The 22395-nt window shown below is 40.6% G+C and overlaps 1 protein-coding gene across 1 annotated transcript in view; it reads left to right on the top strand.

Moving 5' to 3' along the window:
- aff2 (AF4/FMR2 family, member 2) overlaps positions 1-22395 on the top strand; it is a 111560-nt gene that overhangs the window by 13065 nt on the left and 76100 nt on the right. The window contains exon 2 of the mRNA XM_028416076.1: positions 18757-18877. Within this exon, the coding sequence (XP_028271877.1) occupies positions 18757-18877 (121 nt within the window). The remainder of the gene's footprint in view (positions 1-18756; positions 18878-22395) is intronic.

Here is a 22395-nt window from a genome sequence, read left to right as displayed (position 1 = left end):
AAATATTTTGATTATCTTTAAATTGAACCTAGGTGTACACACCAACCCCTAACCCCCATATACAAACTAATTTTAAATGATATACCTTATAATATCCTTCATTTTGGAAGAAATACAAATACAATATGAAATGGAAATTTATATATATATATATATATATATATATATATATATATATAGGTACACATTTATAGTCACAGCAGTGGCAGTTCATGGCTCCATGTTATTTTTAGCGCCCCCATTAGGCAACCATGGCACACCCTTTGTTATGAAGCATTTGCATATCATTAGATATGTAGTATTACACAAGTCTGCAGGCTCCCAAGGGGAAATTGTGAAATAGCAGGAGGGGAATAATAAGGATAATAAACCTGAGCAAAAAAAAAAAAACCAAAACAAAACAATGGAATCTCAGACCCTGCGGGGCTGAACCTCAAAAGAAAGAAAGAAACCAGGTCAAATTGTTAATGCCACTGTAAATAACAACACATACACACAAAGCCTAACGTACATATCACCCTCCCACAACTCCTCACACGTAAACACACAATTCCCACTGTCTCTCCATAGGCTGTTAATTCAGGCCTTCCTCCTTTAGCACGTTATCTTCCACTGTTTTCATTTCTCTGTCTTATTCTTTTTCTATAGCTCTTGTTCTCTGAGTATAATCACCAAGTTATCACATTAAATCCTTCAGACTAAAGTCATTTGGCTTCATAGGGATTTGTAATATTTTCCTAATTTATTCTATAATATCGTGCTTTAGTTTTTTTAGTCAGAGATAATGTTCGCCATTCCAGAGGGGATCTCTCATGATGTTACACTGTGCTGTGGTCAGACTCAGTGTTTCATCATCTGGGTGATGCACACATCCTACTTGTGCTTTGTGAAGTTATATCACATATGATGTCAGTACTTGTAGCAGGAAATACCAGTAATAGTCCTTGTATCACTTTCAGTGAAATCGGTCTCATTGTCTTCTTCTCTGGTTCCACTACTCCATCACTGTGCGCTTTTTTTTTTTCTTTGTGATTAGTTTCGTGAAAAGGCCAAGGGTGTTGTTTAGCTGCTGCCTTATTCTCTGCTCCTTTGTAAGCCCTTCAGGAACCCCTGAGATATGTAGGATGCTTGCTACTCACTCGCTTGTTGACTGGCTTTTCTGAATGATCTTTACTTCGGGTGCCGGTGCCCTGTTTGCCTCGGGGTGATAGAGCGTGCCGAGCGTGGTTGGTGGCAAGGATCCCAGCTCCTTCTGTCCACACAATGCTGACCTGCCTGCTATGACACCTACGCTGTTAGTCTAGTGCTAGCAAGACCATTTATTGTATTTGTGCAATAGCAACACGTCCACAGAGAGGCATCGCATATGCATTGGTGTGTGCACAACACAAATAGATAGAAGTGCTAATAATCTATATTAGTGTAGATTTCCATTGGCTACTTTTGGTGCATCCTGAATGTTGGGACTAGAGTTGGTGATGTTTCAGAATTTCAAGTAGGTGAGTAACATATATATAATATTCCTCTCTGTTGGGTTGTCATTATTAAGAACCAGGAACCAGGACAGGGATATACAGTCTCCCACCTCCTCACTTATTCCCATTACATATCACATACCTACTCCTTATTAGTAAGGGTGGGTCACACGCCATGACACGCTGCCTAGGCAATACCCTACTTGTAACAAAAGCCAATGTCTGCCCAGTGTATTGACGAACTGATCTTTCAGTCTGACTCTAGACTCTAGTGTTTTTTTTTTTTTTTTTAGCCTGGACTTTGCTGTGTCAGTGTGCAACAGGACATGCCTGTGCCTGCGAAGGGATAACAGCCGAAAACAGATTCCAGGTCCCGTCAGACATTTTCACACTGACAGAACACAAAGTCCTTGTCTGTCTGAATCTGCTGAAAAACAAAGCTTCTTAAGACATCATATCCCCAGTGTAGCGACCAGGTACGTGGGTGGCCTTGATGGTCTGCCATGCAGGAAGAGCTGACCTAGAAAACAACGTCTGTCCTGTCAGGGCCTTTTTCCCGGAGGCCACAGGTACAGCACCACCAGACAGACTGACAGACTGACACACACCAAGTGAAAACTCTTATTTAAATGCTTAAATGAGATGAGAATAAAGTCGGAGTTCCTTTATTACAGTTGACATTCATATCTTCAGTTCTTATTTAAAAAAAAAACATTATGATTTTTGCACTGAAGCATCACCCCATGGCTGGCTTTTGTAAGAAAAATCTAAATTCAGACAGAAATTATAGTACAGAATATCATTTATGTTCTTTTTCTGCACATATATGGCATTTGCACTACCTGTATTATTAGTCACAGTAGTATCCGATTAAAAAGATTGTAGTAAATCTCTAGATTTCTCCACAAACTCAGTAGCTCATCTTTATGTAATATGTTGTGTTTGCATGGGCTCATAGTGGCGGCTGCAGGAATCTATCAGATAAGAGGATTCTGACAGATAAAAGCAAGGACAAAGGTGGATATATCATAGCTCTCTTATTCTTGTACTAGACTATACAACATTATAGTGATGCTATATATATATATTTTTTTTGATTGCAGGGACTCATGGTTAGTGTGATTGTTTACAGGAACAGCCCAGGAACCAGCCTGTTCAGTGTTCAGTTCATGCTGTTGTGGTTGTCCTTTTCTCTCTCTCCTCCCTTTGCCTTGCTCTTCTTGCTTGTGTTTGATATTAATAGTTTTAAAAAATGAAACACTTATTTGCTTGTTTAGTATTTGCTTAAACACAATCAAAGCAGAATACCTCAAAGATACCTGTGTGGTTTATTTGTTTTTATTAATTTTTTTTTCTAAAGTGCTTTAATAGCTTATTAGTTATCAGTGGCTCCTGGAATTGTTTTAATAATGAGAGCTTAATTGGCGTTTTGCAGTTAACAGCAGTTTATTGTTGATCCCCAGTTTCTTACCTTTAAGGAATGACGGATCTAATTGGTCAGATTATCAGAATTGAAGTTGAATCTAAGAGAACAATTATCTGAAATGATAAAAGTGTTGTGTGTAGTTCTGTTCTAACATCAGTCGCAGAGATCATGTAACTGAATTCCTGGCTGTGTCAGTATGAAGTATGTGGTTTGATTCTGTAGTCATTGTTCAGACTTTCCAGGGACCCATTTTATGTAAATCCCTGTGAGGCTGGGCAGATCTTTGGCTAATGATTTTTTTTCCACTAACAGTCCTGTTGGGCCACAGACACAGATCCAAACCTATGATGTCAAACTTCCACATGAATTCAGTAAAACATCTGTAAAAAGGTCTGTGGCACGTACTTGTGCAAATCCAGGCACCTGTATTTTCTCAAGAAGAGACTCTTTTGCTGTTTTAAGAGGATCTGTTCATCATTCCTCTTAACAATGACGTCCATGGGCATGTGTAGTAGTCTCAAGTACTTACACTCATCTCTTCGCAATGGCCTTGCTATCCACTGTCACATTTGATAGGGGTGTGAGGTCACATGGGAAGTCAATAACCATTCTTTTTGTTTTAGATGCGTACAGATTTGAGGTGATTGCTTTTCACCCAGGAAAGCACCAGTGGCACTCAGGAGCCTCTTAAATGTGTCCAGGCTGGTATCATCAGAGTATTTCAGAGAGAACATATTGAGGTCTGTACTCCTGCAGTCATCTGTATGCAAAGTAAACAGGGCTTGTGATAATACAGAACCCTTAGGGCTTCTTCTGTAGAGACAGATCTGATAGTGCTACAGTGTGTAATGTGTCCATTCAGTGTGACCTGCTGTTAGAAAGGACTGAATCCACAGGATCAGTTCAGGGTTTACATTCAGCCTAAGCTCCTTGTGGCCACTACAAAAGACTTCCACCACGTCTAGAGTGCACTCAAGAAATCAACAAACACCAGCTTGGCCTTGCTTTTATTTAAGCGAGTAAGTAGGCTGATACCTGTAACACTCACGCCTTACTTGAGAGCATACTGAAGTGGGTTCACGGCTGTAGGTTGTACCATCTCTAAGAAGTTCATAACTGGATATTTTGAGAATAGGATACATTTTTTATACACCAGCAGTGAGACAATGAAGTCTGAACAGAAGAACCCTGACAGATGTCTATATCAGGCTTTGAAGAGCAAGCTGTGTCAAGCCTGTGTGCTTCAGAAAGGTGTGAATGTCACTGTACTTTGTATACATTGCAAAAACTCTGTGGATTACTGTGGATTAAACAAAAACGTACTTTTCACAGTAAAGGTCATTTCTTTTAATCTGTGTGATTAACATGATAGTTTGGAAAAATATGAGATTAAAACAGCGCTATACTAAACTTCTTCTAGTCTGTCGGGCATTTTTGTGTGTTCCAGCTTCAGTGTCTTGGTTTTTACAGTTAAGTCCGTTAATGAACTTTGGCAACTAATGGAGCTATATTTTAGAGGGTGACCAAAACAAGGCTAAAAGTTAATGAAAATTATTTTTCTCATTGGTCAGAAACATAAGTCTGAAGAATGCTTATGTTTCTTTCTGTATTCTGGAGGTGTACATTGACCTACAAGCCTGTCAAAAATATTGATCATGGTTTCCTTTAGTACATTAATGTAAATCTTCTGAGTAAGATGCTTATCAAGGATATACTTAGGAAGAAATGAAGTGACAGACTTTGAATCAGAGTCTCTGTTAGTCCAGGAAGTACTACAGAACAAAGACACAGTATGGTTGTATGTGGTTTAGCCAGAATGTGTAATCTGGTGTGTGTGGTGTGTGTGTGTGTGTGTGTGTGTGTGTGTGTGTGTTGGGACGTTGATATTAAAATTTCCCACAATGAGAGAATGCTATTTCACATAGCTGGCATACGTGTAACACCACAGAATAGTGTGCAGCGATTACAGCCAAGACCAAATGGCTCGAGGTAAAATCTCTGTGGTACAGACACCAAGCAGCTGTTAACCCTTCATGTGCTGGAGCTGGATAATTGGCTGGAAAAGCCTTTGTCTGAGAGAAGGAGAGAAGAAGGTGGTGTGGAGGCATGTTTGCTGTGTGTGTGTGTGTGTGTGTGTGTGTGTGCGCGCGCGCCTGTTTGTGTGTGTGTGTGTGTGTGTGCGTGTGTGTCCTTGGGGGTCTCTCTATCCATCTTTCTTGCTCTCACTCTCTTGGTCCGGAGCTTGTTACCATAGCAACATAGAAGAAGAGGTAATGCTGCCGGAGTCCCAAAAAAAATTGTATTATCTTTTTGAGACACACACACGCGCACGCACATACACATGCTGCTCTTTCGTCTATCTTGCACATATACAAACTGGCAGGCAGTAGCGAGTATGTGAGTGTGTGTGTGTGTGTGTGTTTATCTGTGTGTGTCCAGTACAGCTTGTTCATGCTGGCAGGCAAAAGCACACAGACTCACACACGCATAGAGAAGGAGAGAGATTGGTTGAAGGAAAAGCAGGACAGGCGGAGTGTTGCAGCAGAGTAGACGAGGTCATGTAAGAACAGCAGGATAGTTTATTTATACCACTGTAGGGGGATAATTGGCTTTTTACTCATTCATTATATTTTGTGTTTTCTCTAGTTGACAGCCTATTGTACAACAGGTAGTTTTGGCTCTGCAAGGTGCCATAAAGCATGGTTAGCTGCCTCACAACAGTTGTGCAGAGACTACCATAAAACACCGAAAAGCACTCTGTGGCTTCACTTTAGTTTATTCTGATGCAGTACACCATGTGTAGCATCAGTGCAGTATGCTATTTGGCAGTTTTATGATAGCTGGGGGTAGCTTTCACCTGGGCTGAGCGACATGGGAAAAAAAATCTTATTGTGATATTGTTTCATATTAGTCAATATTGACATGGTGGTGTTGGGAGAACCACCAGCACTTGCTTGAAGAATTGCATTGTCCTTCCATCATTAGAACCCGCTTTGTCCTGTAGTACAGGGTCACAGGGGTCTGGAGTCTATCCCAGCCTTCTAACGGGTGAGAGGCAGGGTACACTCTGGACAGGTGGCCAGTCCATTGCAGGGATGACTCGCACAACCTTGACATAAACCCCCTGTGTCCTCTCACTTATAAGCCTATACGTCCCAAACACAATTCTGGGTCCAGATTTATTTTTATTTTGCATAGAGATTTAAACTACCTGCAATATACAACTGGATTCAAATAATGTTCTATTTAAAAAAAAAAAAAAAAAATGCATTTCTTGTGGCGAAAAATGATTGCAGAGATCAAAGGCGCCCCATTATACGACTAAACACTGGGAACAGCTGTCAGGATATTACAATATGTTACTGTAAACAGTGTTATAAAAATGTCTTCATTTGAAGGTTAATGTAGCCACTTTAGCTGCAGCATCAGACAGCAGCGGGGTCCTTGGAACACCTCCACAGACAGAGAGACGACTGTGCACATTCACACACTTGGCACAACAATGATAACTTCATTAATTATTCCCAGTACGGACACGGGATCAGTCAGAACCTAATGGCAAAGGACACTCTGTACTCCTCCTTCATTTATGCCCCCCCGCTTTACCCTGCACGGCCTTTGGATATACTGTATGTAACACCGACACTGGTATGACTTGTCTTTGGGGACAGTAATGCAAACGTTTATGTTGACATTCAGCAGGAGGACTCACCACCTCCTTTATATTGCACACTTGATAGTAAACCTGTGATTTGGGTTCATCATTATTTTCCATGAAAGTAATATGTACACATCAGCTGAACATTTGGTGATGACATGTTTTTTTTTTTTTTGGAAAAAGGATGTATAAATTACTGACATAATCAGTCAGTAATATTGATTAATGAATTAAAATTCATTAGGGTTTGTGTTGAAAGCTTGATTCTGATAATGGCACTAGTGGTGTTCCATGGTCTGATGTTTCTGGGGAGGATCAGATCCAATCAGATAAGGAATTCTGGCAAATGTCATGCTCAGCTTTTGGTTAATATGATATAGCTTCTCTCCCTTAAGCAGCAAGTGTGTAAAATGTGGAATGATGAGCAGATACGGTGCCAAGGTATGCAGACATGACTTCACTGACATGCTGTCATGATGATGTGAAACTGTTACATGAATATACATATGACTCATTTCATATCTTATTTTGCCCATTACACAAGAAAAGTAGTGTGTTTTGTGAAGATGTTTATGGGAGAGACTTGATCTTTGAATTGGGTCAAAAATGTGGGCGTACATGGCGTATACATGGGTGGCGGTTAATGTGTAAATAGATAGTATATTGACATACTTACCAATAACAGCTTTATAATAATATAAAGTGAGAGCACCAATGTGTCAATGTTATGACGGATACTGTAAAAATGAATTAGTACAAAGATTATTAATTAACTACAAGTATTTTGTGTTTTCCATTTCACTGAAGTTTCTATTGTTACAGGTAGAGAAGCAGGTGTACTTTCTGACAAGTTAACTGTTCACTGCAGGCGAGCTCTCAGGCCACCTGGAAATTTCACAGTGTTCTCAATCAGCTGTTTGTGTCTGTGAGTCAGGGGGGGTGAAAAAAATCAGAAATGACTGATGGAGGCGTGTGTCTATATTTGATAGACAGCATGAAGTCAGCATTAATCAGACAGTGTGCTGCTATCTTCACTACTGCATAGTAGGAGCACACCAGCGTCTAAAGGCCCCGTTCACACTGGAGAAAGTCAATCCAGCTGGAGTAGGATTTAATCCAGATATCCTTTAAACTGGATAGGTTCAGACCTATTTTCAAATCTGGCTATCACACACGCATGTCCGTGTGTGCCAATCCGGCTTAATCCAGCTTAATCCTTATTGCTTTTTAATCCCGTGTCGTTCGTTCTTTCGTGTTTTTTTTTTGGTTCGTTTTTTTTTTTTTTTTGTTCAAACAGCAGTTTATTAATTTGTAGCCCTGTCTAAAATAAACTCGGGGCAAAGCTGTCTCAAGTCGACGGTTGTTTACATACAGCTTTTGTATGCAACCCGGACACTGTCCCTGTGAACCGGAAGTATCACATAGCTAGCGGGATTCGCTAGCCTCATTTGCGTTCAGACCTGAGCCACATTTGAGCCAATCCGGCTCCAATCCTGCACCTCCGAGAGGTGGATCTAGATCTATCCAGATATATCCAGATTCGCGTTGTTTAGACTAACTATCCGGCTATATATAGGTACGGCCCGAATCCCGCTCTAGCCGGATTGATTTCCCCAGTGTGAACAGGGTCTAAGTAACATTGCACCTACAGTATACTTACATGTTGTACTAATGTGCTGCAGCGGTGCACTTTTCTGGTGCCAATGTTTCTGTGGTTGCTCCTCGCTGATGAGCTGCATGTTCATGTTTGTACTGTTAGTCAGATAAGCATGAAAGTGAATGTGTGTTGTCGGTCAAGGTGTCTCTTAATCTTAACAGCATTTGGTTAAATGCAGCTACATATTTATGAGCCGCAGGCAATACAAGCACACACACACACAGAATGTATGTGGTCATGTACACATGTAAATGCACTGAGATTAAAGCGTGAGGATTACACGGCTGTCTTTTCAATTAAAATTTCAGACTCACATAATTCCTCAACTGAAGAAGCACGGGAAATGTCAGCAGCGTGCGAACGACCGGTGCGTTATAGAAGTGACGGGGACGCTGTCAGAGGATCCCAGCAGCATTGACAAGCATGTGACATCAGCGATAATGTCTGAGACAGAGATCATAAGCGTGATAATGGCGGTGATTACATTAGTAAAGCTATTATGTTCTAGATGACAGATCTCATTAACATATAAACAGCCTTAAACACTGCATTCAACAGGCCCACACACATACACACACAGTGGAGTGTAGGGGAGATGTATACAGGAATGTCAGTAAAAGAGATTAAAGCACCGGGATTATATGACACAGATATTAACAAGCATAATGTCATTAGATTTGGACACACACACACACACACACACCAGAGAGAGAGAGAGTGAGAATGTAAAGTTCATGTTAGCATGAGCTAAATTTAATTCCCTAAAATTATCTTTTGTCATTTTCTGGAAGTTTTGTACACACACACACACACACACACACACACAGTATCCTACACCGTCTTTCTCACAAACTCTCATTAGGAGGTGTTCATGCACTCATACATACTCATAAGTAACTGCACACACACACACACACACACACACACACACACACACAGAGCGATAAGAAAACAATGTTAGACAGGCAGTTTATCATGAGGGCAGGAAGAGACAGTGAAAGATTAGAGACCATCCCAGTATTCACAGGATTCTCAGGAATATAAACACTGTGTGTGTGTGTGTGTGTGTAGAATATGGAGGCAAATATTAACATCACCAGATGCCCGGGTCTGACTCCCCCTCTCTCTCTCTCTCTCCCTCTCTGTGTCTCAGTCTGCTCCCCACATCTTTTGTCCTTCTCTTGAACCTGTTATCTGATAATTTGCTCCCTCTCTTACTCTGATTTCACAGAATACAGGATGTAGTTAACTGTGTTCATTCATTATCTAATTAACTAATTTAGCAAACGCTAATTCTTTCTCATCAGCTAATAGTCTGCAGATTAACTATGGAAGTGTGTGTGCGTGTCTAAAAAAAAAGGAGTGCTTTTTGAGTGTGAGTTAAATTATTAACCCCTCGTTATCAGGTGAAAATCAGGAGATAAAGGAGGCTCTTATCACCGATCTGTCCAATCAGGGTGCAATCAGTTTTCTTTTCAAGAAGGCAACAGTGAGCAATCAGGATTTTCTTCACAGTGTCGTTTATTTATTTCATCTCTGTTGTCTCTTCCTGTGAAATAATTGCCCTGGTGCCTTTTAATGTTAGGATTACAGTGTCACTGTTGCCAATGCACACTCATCTCTCCCCAGTAATTCACATTATGTTTTTTTTTTTTTTTTTGGTTCAGTTTGGGAGTCACAGTCTGGGCCCGCTGCCACATGAAAACACCCTTTAGGCAGACTCGGGAGTTACACATCAAAGGCAGAGCGGAAAGAAATTTTGAAATCTGATGATGGGAAGCAGCCCTCAAAACATTAGCACTGCTGGGTGTAATCAAAGTTCATTGTGAACCTATGAGGAAATCTGGGTGAAACCAGAAGATGCAGTGCAGGAGACCACAAATCAGGGATGGAAATGTACTGATAACTGTGGGTTCATTTCACTGTCTAATAAATTCATACATTTCTGTTTACACACACAACACGACAGTTGTAGCCATGCCCCAGCAGATTGTTACATTTTTATTTAATAAGCTCTTTTTATGACATGGCTTACGTTTTATTGTTAGATTTTAAAGTACATGTGACTCTCATAAATAATAATATTGAAGCATCTTTGCTTTCTGTGGAGAAAAATATGAATGCCTGCAACCAGAGGAAGTGGAGCTTTGTCTCTTATAGGAAGCTGACAGGTCTTTACTGCACACTGTGGAGGTTTTGGCACCTGTTTCCATGCTGGAACCATGTTTACACAGACAGAAGGGCTGCGGTTAATGCTCACATGTTGTAGTGGCCGCCCCTCAGCCACAACCTGAGGCCACTCAGGTAATAGTGGGAACTTATTGACACATATCTTGCAGAGAGGCAAATCCAAATCTGTTTGTTCCGACTGTTCCACACTATACATGCTGCGTAAACAGAAAGACGCATTCTACTGTGGCATTTATGATAAATAATGCAAATAAGTATCTAATCTTAACCCAGGACAAAATATGAATTACCATATCATTTCACATATAAAGACACTCAGATATCTTATTACCTTACACTGTTATGAATTGTCTCTTATACCCCGTTCACACTGGGGAAAAAAATCTGGCTAAAGCGGGATTCGGGCCTATCCAGATGTTTTTTTTCTGAGTGTGAACACCTCGAATCCGGCAGTATCCAGTTTGATTGGCTCAAATGTGGCTCAGGTGTGAACGCAAATGTGGCTCGCGAATCCGGCTAGCGACTGTGCTACTTCTGGTTCACGGGGCATGACACGGGACAAAAAACCGCACGACGCATGCGCACACACGGTCCTACCGTGACCTGAATGGACTATGTATATTACGAGGCGCCACCTAGTGGTTTGGAGGACAGCAAACACCCCGGATGAAGCCGGATTGAGTGCGAACACAAGTGTGTGCTAGCCAGATTTGAAAATAGGTCTGAACGCATCCAGCTTAAAGGCTCAATCCTACTCTAGCTGGAATGACTTTCTCCAGTGTGAACGGGGCCTTACTCTGGTAGTTAATATTCAGTTGGTTAACAGCTGTCAATTGAAATTCATTGTAAATTTCTAGGTCAAAGGTGGAGTTTAAACTACTAATCACCTCACCTTTTGAGTTTATAGTGCCTCATTAAATTTGAACACAGGTGGTTTGTTTTTCACCTCTTGGTGTAATTGTGATGTAGCAGGATGTGAACACTCTCTGAACCCTTAAAGGCAAGCTGTACACAGGCCTGTTTACTGTACATCAAACAAAACATGTTTGAAGATTCAAGTGCTAATACAGGCGCGTTCTGTTTGTTTACAGCATACATGTCAGAGAAGGTGATAAAAATGTGCAACATGAAAGCAATGTTAATGTAAAATTGATGTGAAATGTCAGCTGGATTATGAATCAGTTCCACAGTAATCCAGGAGTAAAGTCAGATATCTCTCCATTACACCTCATGGCAGTTTTAATCTGGCCGTCACTCAGCAACACCTGATCAATAAAAAAAAAATACATGTTCTAGTTATTAATGCAAACAGTATGAATCTTCACAGTTTAACTGTGAATTTTCACACTTTGTTTGACAATGCTCCTCTTGTATCCTGAAAATAATAGGTTATCATCACCGATGTGAAAATGGAATAAGATGGAAAGACAAAATTATCACCTTCTATCTGTTAGCGCCGGAAAGCTGTGAAAATATATTCAAGTCAAACAATTGGAATTGTTATGCATTTTAAGAGACCTTGTTATCATTAATTTATCATTGCACCAAAGGCAGCGAGGGGCCACTTCAGACACTTACAACGAATTCTGAGAGAAGTGGGAAGATGGGATGGCGTGAGAATGGCCTGTAGAGTCTCTGGAGTCTGTGTTTGCTCTGACAGGGATCCTACTCAAAAGTGTTTGCACTCCGAAATATGCCTAAGTGGCCTGTTTTCATTGTATCGCATACACTTCAACATCTCGCTCCGTCTCAGTCTCTCTCTTTAATCTTTTGTTTCGCTGGACTCAAAATGCCATCGTGTGAGAGCAGAGGGACATCATTTAGAACACACACACACACACACACTGGTAGTTTTCTACCCATGTGACACATAATTTACTGTAAATGTGACACTTCAGACACAACCAGCCAAGCGTCAATTTAAAGCACTACTGGAGGTAAAAATGCATTTAGTTTAATCTTCTTGACATGCAATTGTGTGTATTTTTCTCTTATTGTCAAAGTGAACAATTGCACTCATTGTTCTGAGACATACGTTTGCAACTCAAAAACTAAGCCTGACTTGAGTAAGAATGACAGATCAAGTCCATTTTGAAGGTGAAGGTTGTAGATACACACTGCTGTGGTTGTGAGGAATGAATCTTGAATAGCAAGAAGCAAGAAGCTTGCTTCATTGTCTCATTGTTTACATATCAAAACAAAAAAAGCCTCAAATGGAACATGGCAGCAAAATTAAACATGTTTACTGTTCAGTTCTGCTCTGAACTCAACCAGGAAATCTGTTAAATCTATCTAAATATCTTTCTAAACATTTGCTCCATGCAGGCTTCGTATGCTGCTGAAGTTGTGTGAACTGTGTGATTTACTTTACTTCACAGAGCTGAATATAAGTTAATCACTATGGCTTATACTTAAGCGGGATTTGTAGTTCAGATAGCTCCTTTGTTGATTCTAAAATCAAACAGATGGTTAGAAAAGCTGAATTGAAACATCTCTACTGATGTGTAGAAATCGTGTGGATATGTAAATGAGAGATCTCCTTTCTATATGTATGTGGGTCAAACAAGGAAGCAGCGAAGTCCCGTGTTGTTCCTGATCTGTCCTCGCTCTGTCTATTATCTATCCATCAGTGTCAAATACACAGGTTTGTGTGATGTGCATGAAAACAAAGCCATAAGGTAACAATGTGTTTGAAGGCTGTATCTCATTATTGTGCCTGCCGTCATGTCAGATACACAAAGCAGTGATTCCTCATATCATCCTTCTTCTATCTGTCCACATGGAGAAACCTGAAATCTGTGTATTCTCTCATCGATGGCGTTCTAGATCCTCCTCTCCTCTGTCTATCCAGGAATGCCTGCTGATATTCCTCTGATGTCTAATGCCATCTCAATGAACCCACAAACTGGAAAAAACACACACACACACAGACGCACACCAACGTGTCGTTGAACTGACACTTCAAACAAAGCTTTTGTCTGCTGCCTGACAGCTATTCCTCTCTCCTTCCCCCTCTCCTCCTCTTCCTCCTCCTCTCATTATCCCCCTCACTTCTCCCTGTCATTCCAAAACACTCGCTCTACCCCTTCATCCCTTTGCTGTCTACCACACACACACACACACACACACACTCACGAACACAGACCACAAACATTCAAGGGTTTATTCCTAATTGAGCTGCCTGGTTAAATGCAGGTTAAATAAAATACAAAGAATGAAAATGCGACGGGCTTTTTAAAGCACCACTCCAGCTAAAAGTATAATTATTGGCAGCGTTTCATTTGTAAAAGCAATAGATTAATAACATGATTTATTTTATAGCAAATTATCCAAATGACTTCATTACTGGCAGAGGTGTCGCTAACAAAAGCGTGGGTTAAACACTGAGATTAAATAAAAACAAAATATCACGTTTTTTTAATTTTTAATTTTTTTTTTTATACAGGCATGTTGTGTGGAGCTTTTTGTGAACCTCTAACAAAGCTCTGTTGTGTTCAGCGACAGGGGGATTTTACACATTCTGTAAGAAAAACTTCAGGTATCACTTCTGTTTGAGATTTCACAAGAGCACAAAGCTGAAGATATCCAGTGTTGGCTGGTGACAGTGAGTGTAACTGAGCGCAGGGAGGACATTGTTGAGGAAGTAGCCATTTATGGCAAAGTGTTTTACATTTAAAATTCCCAGGTCGCAATAAGGCTTCTGCTAATGGACCTAATCCCCTTTAATAAATCAACATGTCTTCACACATAAATTACTACATTAGTTGAATGTCAGTGAATCCCAAAATGAGGTATAAAGACTGATAAAAAACCACAAATGGAGGTACAGAGTAGGATTAACTCAGAGAGAGAGAGAGAGAGAGAGAGAGAGAGGAAAAAACTGCAGTTCCTTTAATGGCCACTTGAGGCTTGCTCAATGAGTGAGTCAATCCCCATACACCTACATGTGAAAATATCCAACCTAAAAGCAGGAATGAACTTGTTTACAGGCAACCGTTTTAAGATTATTAGGTAATAATTAGGAGCCTGGTTACTTTGATAGACAGGTGGGTGCTATCACACATCGCCATCCATCTGATAAGGTGTCACCTGCCTGAGCTCATATTACTGCTTTGCCCATTTTTGTTAGGTGGTTCCAGTCGCGCACAACCTTGATGCTGACGACTGAATCCATTACAGTTAACAACCAAAGTAAGCATCCAATCAGCACCTTGTGAAGAAATATACAGACATCTTCTACGTTTTTGAATATTGTTTCCGATTTAGAAATGAATTGATCTGATTGATTGAAGGTAGCCTGTGACAGATGATGCCATGAAGACAAGACAAAAAGTAGTCATTTAATCACCTAAAGAATTTAGGTAGGACTAGTACCGTGAAGTCAGTCTTTTTGGTGCCAACTTGCAGTAATAACAAATAAGTGAACTCAAAATCATAGTTAAGTCATAATTAAACACCAATAATAAACGCAAACTTGAGATGTGTCAGGAGTAAACTAACGGCAGTGTATTCATTATTCATCTGGTCGCCTCACACTCGTTAATGAGCCAGTGATTGTGACGGATGAATGAAGCTGCTGAAGCCAGTCACCCAACACAAGTGCAACGTCAAGTGTTTCTCCCGAGTTAACTGTACGCTACACAATGTTTTCATTTTACAGGGCCAGTAAATCTCTGTTGTACACGAGGAACAACAACACTTTCATGCATGACGCTCATGTAAATAGGCAGAGCTGCGTTCAGCCAATTAGAGACCAGTATTGGTATTCAAAATAATTAGGATAAATGCAGTTTTGTCTTGCTAAACATCACTTTAAATCCTGAAATAAACACCAGTGGTGCATTGTTGTCAGTTAAAGCAAAACGCTCATGAGGACGGATGTGACCTAAACTCGCTCTGTGAAATGCCACCGCGGCCTCTGCTTGAACCTGACTGCACGAGAGCTGATTGCAAATGACTGAAATGTACGGAAAGCTTGGCTTAAAACGTCTTGATGGATTCAAACGAGTTTGGATACATTTCCAAACGGCTGCCTTGAACTGCTCTGACAGTTATTCCCATAAGAAAGAAATGCGGCATGAGTCCGCAAAGTCAGGCTCCAGTTGATTTTCAATGAAGCAGCTCCAGAAAGTCTCTTGATGACATACGCAGACCGGAGCCTTTTCTTCCCACTGACGACAGAACACAGACACATCAACTCATGTTCTATCCCCAAAACCACTGACCGGCTTCAACATCTGGCTGCTGTGCGGTGGGGTGGAAACTGTTTTTACTGGCCTTTACCGTTAAAGGTTCTACATTATATAATGGGAATATAATAAATAAAACCCAACACTATAGCCCTACCACGTCCCTTGTCCTCCCTGTGATTAACCTTTGCTTATTGGAGGGCGTTTGTATGTTACTCAAGCAGCTGCTTTCTAATGCTGCCTGCTGAGTTGCAGACTCAGTGCCTTGCTAACAGGCACTAAGGTAAATTGCTGAGGAAGGGAGACAACCATACTGAATTTCTGTGCTGTGACAGTAAATGAGAGGGTGGTGAGGCTGAGTTAGAAACATTGGTCTGTGTGAGTGTGTGTGTGTCTGTGTGCATTTAGTTATCAGGGGAGCACAGCATAGCTCTGCTGAGATTAAATTCCCAGAGCTTACTCTGACTATCAGCATTACTTCAGGACACACACACACACACACACACACACACACAGAGAAAGAAAACAGAGTGTTAGGAAAGAAGCTGCCATCACTACATTTTCATTCACAGAAAATATCAACATGGACAGTATGCCCAGTGCTGATATCACTACTGCTATTAATCCCCACCAATCCAATCCAGTCCATTTGTGTGTCCATCATCTATCGTCCTCACTACCTGTCTTTCTTTCCGTCTTCCTCAAATTGAAAATGAAGATAAAGATGAAAACAGAAGTTGAAATTAAATGAATGTCATCTTGGACATGTTTTTAAGAAACAAAGCATCCATAGTGTGAGATTTGGCAAAAGGAGCAATGAGCTCACGAGCCAATTTCACAGTCAGTCTTGTTTACAATGTTCAGTGTTGTTGTTAGAAAAGCTTTGTATGTGTGTATTCAAAAAAGTAACATTACGCACCGACAAGTTATTCTTAGCACTTTCTACTTTCAAAATTAAACCTTGGCACATTATGACATTTTTCGCAAACTGTGTCAGACCATTACTTTGTAATTAATTTATTCACTTTCACAATGGTAAACATGTCGAGCGTTTTCCATCTGCAACAAGCTTCTCTGACATTTTCTAGGCTAACTGCAACCGGCCACCAGGGGGTGCTCAGGTAAATTAATTCATGCTACTAATTTTTAAAATTTTTAAAATATAAACATGTACTTTTCACATCCAAAAAGATCCAGCCAACCACAGAGCTGAGTGAGTGTGCCCTAGTAGCAGCAGGCTAAACCTATGTCTGACAGGTAGTGCCATTTCCTGTTCTGCAGCATGCTGGGAAATAAATCCTGGATGTGTTAATTACCTCGTCTGACCTGCTTCCCTCTGTGTGAATGTCTAGCATGTGTGACAGACCGAGACAGTGATCTGTCACATGGGACTGCAGCGCTGTGTGTGTATGTTTGTGTGTGCATGCTGTGTACGTTTGTGTGTGTTTGTCGTAGCGACAGCTCTGTCAGTTATCGTTCTGCACTGACAGACAATGCACATGTCAACCAGCGGTCCCAATGATCACATCTACGTACATTGTAAAACACTCACACAAGCGCGCACACACACACACACACACACACCTGTCTATCATTTTGTCTGGAATTCCCCCTGCTCTCTCTTGCTTTTTGCTCCTCCGTTCTTCCTCTTCCACCTTCCTCTCCCCATTCCTCCACTCTTGTCTTTCATCATTCTGTTATTTTTCTTTCCTTTTAAAGAAACTGTCTGTTGCCCTGAAACTGGGTCTTTTTCCCTCCCATGGGTCTTTTTTTTTTGCTCCCTCTCTCTCATTGCCTCTCCGCTTGTTCTCCCTCCCACTCACATCTCGCTGATAGATTAAATGTTGAAGGCAAGTTCTGCTGGAGGAAAAAGAGAAAGTCTCTTTTAATTGTGTTGATCTCTAATTAGCCAGCCTGTCTCATCTCTCAGCAGTGGAAGTGGTAAAACAGGATGCCCTTTCTCGGGTCAGCAGGCCACAGCCTCATGCATATAACGTGTATCTGCAAGCACGCTGGCATATTACTTTGTGCTCCTGAGATTCTCTTGCCAGCTTGTAGATTTCTCAGAGGAGGCTGGTGACTGTTCAAGTTTAAGAGGGCAGGGTGAATCCGTAACCGTGCAGTAAAAGTTTTTCTAAAAATACATGGTTATATAAGGAAAAGTGTTCCAAAAACCCAGAGTTTGCCACCCTCTGTTTTCCCTACAGACCAGCCTCACCGGCTTCCAGTCATTCCTTTTCATTGTTTACTAGAAGGTGCAGTTTTCAGTCGTTTCATATTTTAAAGAATCGAGAATCAAACAATAGTTCCGTCTTTCAAGAAAGACACATACTGTTCTCCTGAAGGTAGAAACCAGCAAAAGTTTTATTTATGTGTTTATTTCTTCTTAAAGACACAGTGACAGGAACATATCTGTCCTTTCAAGTGGTTCAGTGGATAAGGTGTGTTTCAATCCCAAGACTGGATTAGGATATGTTTAAATGAAACTCTCTAGTTAATGGCATATATTACATCACATGGACCTCAGTAGTGATAATAATATATATATCTATATATAGATATAGATATATATATTATTATATATGTATCATTTTTATATATCAGACCTCAGATCTGATATATATATATATATATTTTTTTTAATAATATATTTTTTTTTAATAATGGCACTACAGCAGACCTGTGTTGAAATAAAGGTAGACAGTAACCTGCATCAAGCTGTAGACACACAGCACCCAGACACACCAGAGAGTGCTAACCAGAGTGTTAGGTGTCCTGTGTCACAGTGTTACTATTCATCTTAAACTGCATTAAGGTCGCAGTTCTCATCCCTGTGTTGGATTATTTTGCAGAAACTTCTTCTCACTGCTCAAGACTCACTCCAAAACTGAGCTTTTCTCTCATTTTTCTCTTCCTTTCATCTTTATGTGGAATTTGAATCATTTTCAGACTCGCTCTGTTATTTTTCTTTACCAGCAGCCCGGCTACTTTAATCACACTGCATGAAAAAAAAAAAAAAGAATTTCAGCCGTTGCTCTTTGCAGTTCCCAAAATGACTTGTTAGCAATACTCATTAAAACCCACAGGGTTACATCGGTGGCAGGCTGTGTGTTGGCCTCAGAGGGAGAAGCTAACGAGCGCATCTCTTTGTGTCTTTTCAGTCATCTGGAGTCAGAGCGCAGCGCCCTGAAGAGGAGAGAGTGGGAGAGGAGGAACCAGGAGGTCCAGCAGGATGAAGACCTGTTCTCTACTGGATTCAACCTGTTCGGAGAACCATATAAAGTAAGAAAATAAATGTACTGTTTGAGAGTCAGATGAGAAAACTGACACACCATTGTCTGTACACTGTAAATAGCCTAATGGTGTCAAGAAGTATCTATTAATTCCTTTGACATTTTGAATTTTAGAGTCATATTTATAAAAAAATGACAATGTTAATTAGCAGGTATTAGGGGTGTCGGAGTACTAGGAGTGTTTTGAGAGAGCCATGCCAGATGTTTCTAGCTATAGGCTATTCATGTAGAGCACCAGCTCCATAATAACAGTATATGCATATACTGAAATACAGTATGTTTACAGATTACTACAGAATATAATCTGTGTAAATCTGAGGGCTAAGCTAACATCAGTAAGCTGCACACACTCGTCTTTACAGCCGAGCTGTGATTCTGTTCGCTGAGTGCTCCATCATTGCCGTTGAGGAGACAGTTTTATATTTCGCTGTTGATTGATGTCTGCAGGAGGAGAAGTGGACATACCTAACAACAGAATTTCATTTGGGCAAATGGAGTGAATTTACGACATCTTAATCAGTGAGGATGGGCCGCTCTCCTCTAAAACATGCCCGCTTTGTCATTTAGCCTCATATGAAACCATTCTGCTTTGTGTAAGCAATCAATTGAAAGGAATTGTTTCTGGCTAACTAACAATAATCGACAAAAGACAAAAGACGTCCAGAACCATTTGATGTTGTTTTTTTTTTGTAGCTGATGATGTAACCATTTGTTCCTCGTGCTCTCTCCCCCTCAAGGACACATGCGTAACATCCTCAGGTAGAAGGTTTTGCTCTGTTCTGCACAGGTGTTTCATGTGCCATCATTTTGTCTCTTCTTTAGTGCAAAGTGAACCAGTCATGCATGAAGACCATGGCCACTCTGCTGCCCCTGTGTATAAAATTGATTTTGGTTTGTTAACTCTCATTTGCCACCGTCAGACACTTCAACACTTGGTTATGCCGCCGAGTGTATCGACCTTGGGACAGACTCCCTTTTGAATCTTGACAGAATGTGTTTAACTGCTGTTGTGTCCGAGGACGTGGCTTCTTACTGAGATGCACCTCACAGTTTGGGCCAGCGGAAGCAAAATTAGAGGTTGCTCCGATAATGAATCCAATCCTGGGTTCCTCCACACTCAAACTAATTGTTTCCAACTAATTAATGGTGCAGAGGGGAGGTCAGGTCGTGTGTGTGTGTGTGGAAATCAAGGATGGCTGCAGAGTAAAGAGGTGTGCTTCATCAGCTGTTCTACAGAAAAGGATGAGCCTAAACACAAACACAAACCTTCCGTTAGCGTTTGACATAAATTGTGTGTATTTCCCCTCACGCCTTACACACATTAACTAAACTGTAACTGAAGGTGAAATATTTCCGATAAAAGGGGTTGGGTCACTGCATCATTTACAGCAGACAACATGTTTTTGTTTCATATTCCAGCTCCTTTTTTTTCTAGCTAATATTTTTTCCTCCATGCACTTCTCCAGTTTATCTCTCAGTGCTGCTAAAGTTGAAAAACAGCTTTGGCACAGTTGCTACTTTCTTCTGCTGATTTATACACCACACAAACAATTTCATTTTTTTCTTTATGCTTGCTCTAATTCAGTGCCTGTACAACCTCACTACATTTTCTCCTCTCCTTTTTAGAGATCGATATCTGGCTCCCTTTGATTATCTCATATAGGATTTATAGAACTTATGTCATCTTCATTTTTAATAGGGATGTCCCGATCAGATTTTTTTGCTCTCGAGTCCGAGTCATTTGATTTTGAGTATCTGCCGATACCAAGTCCCCATCCGATCCTAGCAAAACATGTGTGTGTAGAGCGCCACGCTAGGAGATCGAGGTCTCGAACCAGGACCTCTTGCGCCAAAAGCGACTGTCATACCCCTACACTACAGGGCACAGAGCCACCCTGCACAGAAGGCGTTAACTTTGAGAGTCCTAATAAATATATCCGAGTCCTGATCGGGAGGTAATGTCCGATTCCGATCGAGTCTGAAATCACGTAATCGGGCCCGATTTCCGATCACGTGATTGGATCGGGACATCCCTAATTTTTAATGTTTCCATCAGTCTCTCTCTTTTCACCTGTTTATGTATCGACTGTCCGTCACTCTCTGCCTCTGTCTCTCTCGCCCTCTCCAGTATTCATACTCTCTGTCAGCTATTAGTTAATCCCTCTTCTAATCCTGTTAAAGAGCGTTATGCTGTTAGCAGCTATTTGGGATGATCTATTCACACACACTCACTCACACACACACACACACACACACACATGCACATAGGTATTCATCCTCTCCTTCTCCTCTTGTTTTCCATTTTGCCTCTCTGTAAATGTGTTTTCTGTTCCTCTTCAGCCACCAGATCTTTTATTCATGAGTGCGAGATGGAGAAGAGATGGGCTAATTTATTCACAGCTAACTTTGGCTTGCTATGGTGTGCAGTGTTTGTGCGCGCGTGTGTGTATACACACAAAAATTACATCTGTTAAGATTATTTGAATGCAATTCTGTCCTTTCTTGTATGAATCTTTTGTAAATATGGCTTGATTCTTTGCCCTGTTTCATTTTGGGGAATTTTCATGGTTTTTCCTGTTTTATTATGGTAGAATTGAAGGATACAGTGAAGCAGGGAGGGACATGGATGTATTTATTATGATATGAACCATACAGATTTCCTAATTGTACTACTTTACCTGGTAATCTAGGACTAATTCAGTGCACAGGTTGGTCTTTAGAGCACACAAATAATCAACAAATAGTCTGTGTGTTCACAAGGATTTGTTGATTTTGATACTTTGATAATTGTGTTTGATAGAAAATGAGGGTTTTGAACAGAAGCATGTCACTTTCACTTTCACTTTAAGATGACAGGGCTTCAGGGCTGGCAGTATTCATTAACAGCTGTTGGTCCCCGGCTTTAGTTCAAACTGAAATATCTAAAAAAAAAACATATTTGATGGTTTGATGGCTTATTTCTCGAAGTGATGCCTTGACTTGTATCACAGTCATCAGCGAACCCTCTTAAATCTGTGAGGTTTTTTGATCAAATAACTGAATATCCTGCTAAACAGTATCTTGTAAGCCGCAGTTGTATTTTGCATTTAGTGCTAATTAGTGATTATTAGCAGGCTGTCACTGTATATTTTAACTTTTGAAATCTGTTATACAATATTTTTTTTTTTACATGGAAGTATAATAAGAAATTAAAAGTAGTTCACATTTAAGATCAGCAGTGGTTTGATGTCCCTTACAGTTGTGTGTCTTTCTAGAAAGCAAAAGAAACATCCATCTACTTCCACCTGGCTCACAAACGATCAATTACTGTCAGAGCGATGTTATTAAGAAAAAAGACTACTGCAATATAGCAAATATTGTCAAATGGTGCTCACACGGCCCTCTATTAAACCAAATACTGGGTGGCGTTAGACTAATTTGTAATGATATGAAGTGCTGAACACACACACACACACTTAGAATTCCCTCCTCAGCAATAAGACCCCTGCATGGATCATTGCATGTTAT

The sequence above is a fragment of the Parambassis ranga genome, chromosome 10 (genome assembly GCF_900634625.1).
Source record: "Parambassis ranga chromosome 10, fParRan2.1, whole genome shotgun sequence".
In the NCBI taxonomy this organism is placed as follows: Eukaryota; Metazoa; Chordata; class Actinopteri; family Ambassidae; genus Parambassis; species Parambassis ranga.
This window is presented reverse-complemented; position numbering and strand designations above follow the sequence as displayed.